We start from the raw sequence: 10,837 nt of genomic DNA, 5'->3' as shown, positions 1-10,837 counted from the left end.
CAATTTAAATTTCATATTATATCAGCACTAATTACCAATCTGTCTCTGCTTTAAAGGCATTCTAAAATCAACACTTTAATGTAACTTTCTAAAGAAACTTAACAAATCTGACTTTTAATTTTGAAGGGGATCAGATTGTTTGTGCCTGGATTGCAAGTGTGTTACTCACAGAAATGACAAAATTATTTAATGTGTCATGGGGAACAGTGTTGGAAATCCTGACCACATATGCCTAACAGGGAAAAACTGCATCAGGAAAAAGGAATCGTGTTTGCAAGTAGAAGCTTGCCAACAGGGTGATGGACAGGATAGATGGACACTTAACAGTATAGTTGCTAAATGAACACATCTGCAGTTCTGAGCAGTGGGAGAGAAGTATAGTTTGATAGTGTTTTTTTTTTACTCCTTTCCCTGCACATCTGGGCATGTTTATTTTTGGAGAAAGCCAAAGGAAGCCTCTGACCCATATTGCCTTTTCCCAATTGTTAAACATTGGTGGTGGAACTGTTATGGTATATAGGCAAACATCTTGTGGAAGTCACTCGATCCGATTATTACTCAATGCAAATAATAATACAAAGCTATTTTAGGTGCACCCTGTGGCATAAACATTGTTTCCTCAAGATGTTTCCATATTCCAAGATAATGACCCCACACACACAGCTAAACAGATTCGAGTGGTGTCATGAACACCAGGATTAAGTCAAACTTTTGTCTCCAGATCACCAGATATAAGCATCACTGAACCTTTATGAGAAGTTGATTGTTAAATGTGTCTCACATTCTGTGTCTATCTGCCAAATTTGACAATACTTGAACCCACCTTGATCAATTGCCTTGGAAACAAGGTCAATTGTCTATTTGTTTAACTGCCATTGTCAGTCATTGCATGTCATTTTAATAGCCAGCTAGCTAGTAAGCCACACCTGCCTAACTGAAGGCAGTTCAAATAGAGAGCAGAAGTCACACTCAAGAGCAGTTTACTGCTGTGTTGAAAAGCTGGTATTTGATTTGTAATTGTTTTTTTAAATAAATGATTTGACTTTTTGTGAATTGTAATCCTGTGTTTTTGTTAGAAGTGTCCGTCAGCTTCTCCACAATTTTTAATGATCCTTAGTCAACAAGCAAAGCCACTGATTGAACCAAGCTAATGACGACATCTGGACAAATGTAAATGTACTAAGCCGCTAGAGGCGGTAAGGTTAATATTTAAGATGCCTCTGGACTCTAAAGTTAAAATTTAGCTATATGTAAATGCCATGTAAATGTCCATATGTTCATACAATTTTAAATGCAGACAATAACTAATCTGACCAACAATGGTCAGTGTAGTCTGGTTTACAGAAAGGGGCTTGTAACTAAAAATTTGTATGTATAAATCACAGCACTCTTGTTGTAACCAGTCAACACCTTTGCGAAACCCTAATTAAAGTGCTGTTTATACGTCAAGCAAAATGATAACGATACAGCGAACCCTACACGTTCAATCACTCTACACGTTCAATCACAGTGGAAGTTTATGCGGGGTTCAGCCAAGGGTCTTCGGTTGTGCTCCAAATCGCTTTTTCTAAACATCACTAGCTAGGCGCATCCATAGAAGTTTTCACTACTTATATATTTCCTTTTCGCCATAGCTGTCATCCTCCATTCTTTCCAACATCGGAAGTAGTGCTACAGCTACGTTCAGATCACGTGGGCGCCGCTGCATCTAGACAGGAGGACTCGGGAACAGCCGCGGTGTTAGCAGATTGCAGGAGGGTAGTGGAAAGAGAGAGCTATCGACGGACAAGATGGGAGTTGAGATTGAGACAATAACCCCGGGCGACGGTAAAAATGTTAAATTAATGGTATTTTTTACGTAATGTTCATTACCCTTCAGTTACTTCTGGAGGGTATTGTATCTGATCATCTTTTTTTTTGTTTTTGCACCCTTTTACAGGAAGGACTTTCCCCAAAAAAGGACAGACGTGTGTGGTGCATTATGTCGGTGAGGTGGCTTGTTAGCAAATTGGTTAGCTCACAAGTTACATTGCCCTGGTTTTCGTTAAGTTTGGGAACTGGGGACTGCTGCATTTTGATAACACTGTACAAGCTTGTTGCTGGTGCAACCTGCTTAGGTAGATAACGTTAGTTAAATGATGACTCCAGTAGGATTTGGTGGTTGCTCCATCTTACTATTCAGAGCTCCGATGTGCTTAACTAATTACTCGAGTATTGTTTTTTTTTTTTTTTTTTTTTTTACAATGAATTTGGCTCGGTGTTGCTGTAAACCCACCATCGCAAATAGCATAGCTTGCCAGGCAGCTAACTGTCTTACTTGCTAGCAAACCAATTTCCCACTCGATGGGAATAACACTTAATTAAATCGTGTGTAGGACGCACACAACTGGCCAGCTATCTGACGTTTGGGAGCTAGCTAACGGTAGCAATTCACCCACCCAGAGGCCGAGCCAGACAAGACAGCGAGGGGTTTAAAACTCGTCTGATTTCCTCTCTTTGTTGGGGCTGAAGAGATTGGTAGGGTTGGATAAACGAATGGATTATCGCTTGGTGTCTGGGGTGAAGGATGTTATGGGATTGTGTTGTTTTCTACATTTTTGTTTGCTGGCCGTAGCTATTTTGCTAATCCGCTTGCAGTGTCAAATCGGCAGGCGTGGACAGCTGCTCATCATAGTTCAGACAGTTAACATAGCACGCTAGCGCAACATTATGCGTACCTCAGGAAGCGTTTGTTTGTCAGGTTATCAGCATGGTTAGCTAGTTAACGGTGTGTTGTGTCTGAGACCTCTCAGTATAACGGCAGTACTAGGTAGTAACCGGTTCGCTTGTATTCCACGTTCTTTCCTTCGTGAGAATCATTTAGGTTGGATTTAGGTCATAATCTTATATGTCGCTATCTAACCATATCAGTGAAATGGAAACCCTTGGACGCTTTGATTATGTAACGTTGAAATAATGTGTTCCCTGAGTCGTGCAGTCAAGTGCACCGTCGAAAGCTCGCGTTTCAGATAGCCGTTTCTCATTTTCCAATTGCTACTAACTGTAGCCGACAACGGCTCGTTTTCTCTTTGTATACAGTGTAACGCATCAATTCATAGAACTAACGAGCTAACTGACGATAGGGCATCTCTGCCGTGTTTTACCTCAAAAGGCCTTGGTGAACAACACTCAAAATGGCCACATTGCCCTGCATCCTTCAGCTTCCTCGATGTGCACAAGTGTAGCTAACTCCTAGCTATATGTGCATGGTTCAGTCAAACCACTGAAACTGAATTCTGACACGTCTGATTTTACCCATCTACCAAAGCGCCTCTGTTCCATACTATGAACGTTAGTCCATTGTTCAGAATATAATCCGTTATTGCATTAACTTGAATTGATATACTTATGTTGTCTTGTGCTGGAAATTGTCTGGATTAACGCGTCTGCAAAATGAATGCAGTGTAATGTTGGATCCAATGTTAAGTAGCAAGCTAGAAGTGTTTGTGTGTGTGAGTGAGAGAGAGAGCGAGCGAGCGCTGGTACTATGTGTACACAGTATATTAATCTGAAAGAATCGCGTTACTGCAGCACGATTTTGGTTCATACATACGGAATTTAATATAAATAGTATGGATAAGACAACGTGTTTGTCTTTTGTGGAGAAAAATCTTAATTGAAAATCTTTGTTCATTGAAGAAAATACATATTTTAATGTGCATTGTTGTCACAAGTAAACTAAAACATGACCTGCGGCAGTTACTTGAATGTAACTGTACAGATCACTCCAACTCTAGTCTTAAGTGCCATAGTGCAGTATCCGTTTGATAACAAATCTGCCCGGTGTGACATGGCCAGCCTCTGTTTTGCAGATGGACAGGTTCAGTCTGTCTGTCTTTATCAGAAAGTAGTCGGTTCATGTCAGATTGAAGCATTCTAGGCAGTGTATGTGTATGCTGAAAGCTATTGTTCGATATGGATAGCGTTTAACCAACGTGAAACTAAACAAATTGCTCACGCCTAATTTCGTACTTCAGCAATTCACTAAGAGCCTGTAGGCACGAAGTCACTAATGACGGTTTACGTCTAGGTAGATTTTTAGTCAAAGTGTTGTCTTTGTTTGCTTACTGCTTACTTGATTCATCTTACCTTTACAAGCAGAGATGATGCATATATTGCAGTGTTTTGGTGCATCATATAATAGATTTTGCTCCATTACTCTTCTTCCCTAGAGGTGCGCAGGACACAAGCTTCCACGTATTTATAAGCTCATGTTATTGATGCAGAAAGTAAGCCCCCCCCCCCCTTCCCCCAAGGTACTGTCACCAGATGCCTGTAATAGATGGCTCCAGTGTCTTGTCACTTCTCTACACCAGAGACAGCTGTGGTGGCTATTCTTGCATTTATAAGAATCTTTTAATATGCCTTACCAGGATAATTGTGGCTAGGAGCCTGAATTATCCTACAAGTAACTATGGCATATATATATTTGTTATACAGTGCACTTAATTTATAAGAACATCTCTTATATATGAGTCAACTGCTTATAGAGATCAAAATCACTGGTACAGACTAATAAATTAACTCTGTGTGTAATCCAGTTGAATGAATCAGCGTTCATTCATACTAATCATTTTGGGCTCACTAAAGCCCACATATTACAATGCGCAGTCCAATGTAATGATCCATGAATAGGGACAAAAGTCATTAGTAGATCCACTATATTTAAATTGTCTCCTGCACTAGTTGCCAAAGCACATGAAATTTTTTGAGGAAAAAAGTCATATGGGTTAGCAAAGTGAGTGTCTGGATGCCAGTCTACATCATAGAAAAAAGAAAGATGCTTTTCTAATGTTGAAAAAATGCTTGAGTTGTACAGTAGTCTTAAGATCAACTAAAGAGAGCGGCTGAAATGGGCCCTAGACAATCCATGATTCCAAGACGGGGATAGCATCTTGTGAGGAATGAAGGGGACAAGGAATGTGAGCCGGAAAGACGCCCAAGATCGAGGTGGTTCCTGGTAGGCAGCAGCAGCAGTTATCATGGAGGCACTCAAAAATGAGTTTGTCAGATTATTTTATGGTTGAATTTAGTCAATTCATGGACTCTGCCATGTCATTGTTTCTTAAACAGCACCAGCAGTTCTCAGAATGATACTCAAATAATGAGCAATGTGAGCTATATGTAATAAAATATTGGATAAATTACTGCACATTTGGATGTGGTGTCATATTTGAAGAGTTTAGGTAAGCATTTCTCAATTAAATGAGAGAGGAATGTTTTTACAAACAGGATGATCCATTTTATAAAGTTTTGTGTAATTCTCCTTTTAAGAATCAACCACTTCTAAGAATCAGATCACCTTGGACAAATGTGAGTCCTGTAAGTGGAGGGCATTGTGTCTTGTCTTTTAAGTGTACATCCCTGATGATCACTTTTGGAGGATTTTTTAGCTGATGCTACTGGCAATGCCCAGTCACTCTTTTAATATTATTGTTCAGTTCGGTTTTCAGCTACAGAAACAAGGGCAAGCCATTTATTTCTTTTTTGTTGCCTGAAAGAAATGTTTCTTGATGCTTCAGAATTCATATGGAAACTGTTTGATGGTGAAAAAATAAAACCTTATTCTGTATTGATTCTTAGTTAATTATTTTCCATCTTCCCTTTTCTCCTTTGCAGGCTCCCTGACAGATGGCCGCAAATTTGACTCTTCACGGGACAGAGACAAGCCATTTAAGTTTAAAATAGGAAAACAGGAAGTGATCCGTGGTTGGGAGGAAGGTGTTGTGCAGGTACGGTCATCTCCAACACTGGCTCCAGCCCAGAGACAGGCAGGAACACCGTGGTAGTAAATGAACTTTGGAACCCAAATCTTTGAAAAGGCTCATTGTTGATTCTCTGGTAGTTGCCATTGGCAGGTAGAGCAAAGCTTATGTTATCTCTCCTGTCTGTTGCTCTGTGAATGTTTAGTTGAGCTTGGTTTAGTTTATCATTGAGTTTTAAGACAGGGTATAATGATTATTAATTTAAGGCTGTGACTGTTTAATGGTAGCTGAGGGGTGCACTGTAATTATGAGTGGTCTTTGCCAGAACTGTAGCATCAATGCCTTGACAATGAGAACATATGCGCCTTGACTATTTGATCCAGTTAGATTGGGAGTGCTGACTCTGATTCTTTTTATTCTTCATTTATATTTTTCCGCACTGAAGCACATAGTGATTTGATTAATATATTTATCCCCTGTTATTGAACCAGTTGAACTATTCCTTCCAGTTCTTTGTTAGCAATGTTAAAATATCCTGAATTACAACCATTAGAAACTGATTGGATATCACTTATGGATGGGATGAGATGTTTAGAACCACAAAAGGGAAAAAACACATCTCTGGCACTCCAAAATAAGGTTTTCCTACCCCTGCTGTGAAGATTTTTGATTTGTTGTTTTGACTTTGCCAATGGGTGGTTGTGGTGCATATCTGTATCTGCTCATGGCCTCGATTAGGGTTGCAGATATGCACAGTTTATTTGCATATATGTCATTGATGAGCACGTTTTTAACTTTTAATGCATGTGATGACGTAAAGCGTTCAGTCTCACCTTGAATTTGTGGTTTGATTTTGCTAAGTGAAGCATTCATGAGACTTGCTATACACCACAGAGATTGAACAGGTCTTGATTGGAAGTTGATTATAAATTCTTAAATGATGCTGAGCAGTGGAAGAATAAAAGACAAACTCACAGTTGTTGTGTCCGGAATCTTATGTTGAAGCAGTGCAGCCTCAACTGTCTGAGTCAGTGCTATTCAGGCTTAAGTGGTTCTGTCAGAGCCTAAATGTACAAACTGAATAACTGAGTGGGGTATGTGTAATGTGCTCACAATAAACTAAACTGAACACTGAACTAAAATGTTTGTCATGCAATCATGCGAGACCATTTTTGGAGCTTGTTTGATAACTGTTATTTCATACCCAAAGTATTCATTGTAACCTTTACTTCATGCTGCAGATTTGTCCTGGTACTCTGGAACCCAAGTCGTCATTCACAAATGGCGCTGTGGCTCACCTAGCATTGTAACAGTCACACACACTACTGCCTATGTGTTCACATTCGTGCTTAGTACAAGTGTAAAGACACTCCCCATTTAACCAAGGTACTTCACATTTCAGATGGTCATAAGAGTTAAGGCTATAGAGGGTTGACATGTCTGTGAGCTGGTGTTTCTTATTGATGGTGGACTCTTGATGAGGGGATCTCTAAGCAGCAATAGACTGATTTGGTGACACAGATTTTTACGTCACTTGCAGGGTTGATCACTGCACAGCAACTGCCAATAGAGCTACTACAGCTACTTTTTAGTCACACCCCACCCAGGTTGATGGTTATTCAACAAAATGGAACTTGCAACTGTTTTCAGTATGTTATTCTAGCGGAATTGAGAACTGTGGTTATAGCTCTAGTTTGTCACTGTGTGGTTGCCTGACTCAAAACTGTATTTCAGCATTGTGTGATCGTAGCCTGTGTATCCTGACTCCATAAAAGTACATAAGAAGAGAGAAGCTCTTCAGTGCTTTGTTACATGAGGCAAGATTTGGCTTTCTCGTTGTGATAAAATCTGGTGGTGTGATGTAACCCAGATTTACTTACCTTTTACACCAAGGAGGTGCTTTGCAGGGTTGCAAAAAACATCCGTATTCCTTTAGCATCAATAGTGTCTTCCACACTGCTAGAAGTTTGCTTTACTCTTCAGAGGTAATTGCGTTTTCCCTCTATTGACAACCGAAATTCTTGCCCATTTAGATTACATCTCTACTTAATAAAGAATGAACTCTAAGGATAATAGCATTGGGTTACTATATATTTAACCTTTAACTACTGTCATTGAGCATATGTAGGCTTTAGGTTGGCCCACCGAAAGTCAAACAAATGCTTGGGTTTGCTCCTCGAACAAGCAGTGGTTCCCACACCTACTTACCCTTGGAAATCAGATCAGAAAATGTAGCACATTTGTTGAAAGTGAACTAGTTTGTCTGCGGAGTGGGGTGAACCCATTGATTGGCAGCTTTGAATGCCACATGTTAGCTTGGGAGTGAGAGCATGAGGTGTTGATGATCTGCATGATGATGTCAGAACTATTTTTCTGGTCTATAATGAAAATTATGATTCCCAGTGGGGGGGGGGGGGGGGGGGGGGGTGTTTAGGGGTTCCCGTGGGGTTTTCATTTTGATTTTTAGCTTGTGGAGCCTGGAATGAACAATAGATTTTTGTGTTTTGTTGTTCATTAAGTGTTACCTGGTTACATGGTTGCAAGCAGAGGAATACTTGGATATTTGTTAACATCCCTATGTTTCATATCAAACCAGTCTGAGCTGACAGCATGGTGGCCAGCTCCAAATATCATTGGTGGCGTGAGGCTGAAATGAGTTAAGAAGAAGTGGGCACATTCCTCTTGAGGGAAACGCCACAGCCTAAAAGTCTTTTACTTTCTACTCACTATGTTGAAGATGAGACACTCCAGTTTATATGAAATTGCTGCTTGTTTCACAAGCTCTGGAATGTTAAAGGGTATGGTTCTACTGTCTACCTATGTGTAATCCTTGATTTTTAAATTGTAGTAACCAGTGAGCTGTAATGTACAGTAAATGCTGAAATAGATTTTGTAGTATACATTGTACAATCCACAAAGTATTTTTGGTACACCAGGATCAATTTGCACACTGTGAAAATGAATAATTGTGTTAAAGGTACAAAGTGGCAAGAAAAGAAAGGTGTGGAGATTTCTTAAATGGAGCAGCTTACACAAATTATCTTTAAACACATGCAGGGAAGCTGGTCTGTCAGTTGTAACCCCCCTCCTGTTTTCTTATTTTCTCCTGAAGATGAGTGTGGGCCAGAGGGCCAAGCTGACCTGCTCGCCCGACTACGCCTACGGGAACAAGGGCCACCCTGGCATCATCCCACCTAATGCTACTCTCATCTTCGATGTGGAGCTACTGAGCCTCGAATGAAGCATCCCCACTGCCTTTTTTGTTGTTAGTATTTTACTCTGAATCATAGATCTGTCTGCATATACATTTTTGGTCTCAAGGTGTACGAATGTACACCTACATCCTATTAGTTATTAGTCAGACATCAAATGTGCATGTTACACCAACGCTAGTGTGGGAGCCTCAGAGAAACCTGCAATTATCAATTTCTCTGCCATTTCATTTTCCCTTGAACATGTCCAGAAAATGTTTATGCACCAGATATTAAAGGAACATAACATTCCTAAGTGTAGAAGACATTGCAGTTTAGTTCAGTGCATCTGCCACCCCGAGCTGTACATAATGATATTTTCTATTTGACTGAAAGTAATCAGTGGGTTTGCCTCTGCTGTGTCTCACCTCTGCCTTTTTCTTTTTACAGGTTGCCTCCTATCTTGGAAACGCTAGGAGAGTATGCACTTCATTTTATGAGGCTTGAGTCTGTAGTTCCACTTTGGTCACTATCTTACCCATATAGAAAAATCTGTGTATTTGTGACTTGTTTTATTTTCCACCACATCCTTCCTTAAAAATGTGTGGGCCATAACCTTACAAACCTCATGAAGTTCTTAATCTTGAATTTTAAATTGTGCTTTATTTGCTTTGTTTTGTGTAGAATTTATAAGTTGTGCATGATCAAGCATATATACAGACATACCAATGAAACATTAACAGCAACAGCAAGACACATAGATGTGAACTGAGGTACACATTTTGTGAAACCTTTGGTGTTTTTAAGAGACCAAGCATGAACTCAATTGGGGAAAAATACAGAAAATAAGCACATTGCAATTTTTCACACCTCCCTATAGTAAACTAGGAAAATTCACAGCTTTAGGCTCTGAAGATCGTGCATTTAAAGTATTTAGTAGTGTAGCTAAAATAGCTTTTGTACCCTTAATGGTACAAAACAGGAACCTTTCAAATGCATTAAAAGGTGGTCCTTGTATCCCAAGAGCATGTTCACTTTGCCTCAAACACAAGTGAATTACCCCCTTGTCCTCCCTTTTTGGGGAATCTAGTTTTGAATGTGGAATGTGTAGTCAGGATTCTGTACACAGGAAGTAGTGAAATCGACGTACCTCCTAGATCTGTGTGCCTCCACCACATCAGGTCAGCATGTCATGTAGGAAACCAGGAATCTTTATAATTGTATGGATTTAAATTTGATCAATATTATTTTTCCTTCTTTCAAGTCAACTTTTCACAAAGCCATAAACCTGTAAACCGTGCAGAGGATGCGTACCGTACATGCACATTAATTCAAGTAGTGATGTGTTTTTAAATGCCTGAAGAATAATGAAAAACAGGGGCTGAGGAACTTGTGAAATCTTAACCTCCCCCTCCTTATTTTGTTTAAACAACTTGCCATTAAATATATTTTTCAGATGCCAACTTTCTATCTAAAAAAAAAATGCTTATTCTATAATGAAATATTTTACTTTTGCAAGCTGTCAACATCACAAGTAATATGGGGCACACTGCCTAAATACTCCCAGTGTGATGTTGGGGGATGGCAGATACATCCTTTTGTATTAAATTGAAATGGTGTGCTCATAATTATAAATCTGAATAGAGTAAGTTATGAGATGCTGGTCATCACTGCTCTCGATGTTAGTTGTCCAGTGTGGCATGAACGGTCCTTTACTGCACTGTGTATCTATGTGCCGAGTTAAATACGCAGGCAAAACCAATGATGAAATCAAAATGTGCTGTTGCAATAAAGTGCTTTCTACCAGCTTTGGGAAAAACATCTCATTTTGCTTTATTTCCTAACACAATATATGCTGCATTTTAGGTTTTATGTACCAAAAATCTGAATATTTCATTTGAG

The 10,837-nt window shown here is 39.6% G+C and overlaps 1 protein-coding gene across 1 annotated transcript; it reads left to right on the top strand.

Annotated features, from left to right (window-relative positions):
- The first annotated feature begins 1,689 nt into the window (after positions 1 to 1,689).
- On the top strand, positions 1,690 to 10,751 carry fkbp1ab (FKBP prolyl isomerase 1Ab). The gene is made up of 5 exons (XM_036534087.1): positions 1,690 to 1,827; positions 1,940 to 1,987; positions 5,659 to 5,771; positions 8,857 to 9,009; positions 9,386 to 10,751. Exons 1-4 carry the CDS (start codon positions 1,791 to 1,793, stop codon positions 8,983 to 8,985), a joined length of 327 nt encoding a protein of 108 aa, XP_036389980.1. The 5' UTR covers positions 1,690 to 1,790; the 3' UTR covers positions 8,986 to 9,009; positions 9,386 to 10,751.
- Positions 10,752 to 10,837: the final 86 nt, after the last annotated feature.

This window comes from Megalops cyprinoides, chromosome 7, assembly GCF_013368585.1.
Source record: "Megalops cyprinoides isolate fMegCyp1 chromosome 7, fMegCyp1.pri, whole genome shotgun sequence".
Taxonomy (NCBI): domain Eukaryota; kingdom Metazoa; phylum Chordata; class Actinopteri; order Elopiformes; family Megalopidae; genus Megalops; species Megalops cyprinoides.
This window is presented reverse-complemented; position numbering and strand designations above follow the sequence as displayed.

Bases quoted from the DNA above. Each gene is read 5' to 3' on its own strand.
- fkbp1ab (XM_036534087.1), top strand. From the start codon at position 1,791: ATGGGAGTTGAGATTGAGACAATAACCCCGGGCGACG. The intron at 1,828-1,939 runs GTAAAAATGTTA...ACCCTTTTACAG, and splicing joins GACAATAACCCCGGGCGACG to GAAGGACTTTCCCCAAAAAA. The intron at 5,772-8,856 runs GTACGGTCATCT...TTTCTCCTGAAG, and splicing joins GGGAGGAAGGTGTTGTGCAG to ATGAGTGTGGGCCAGAGGGC.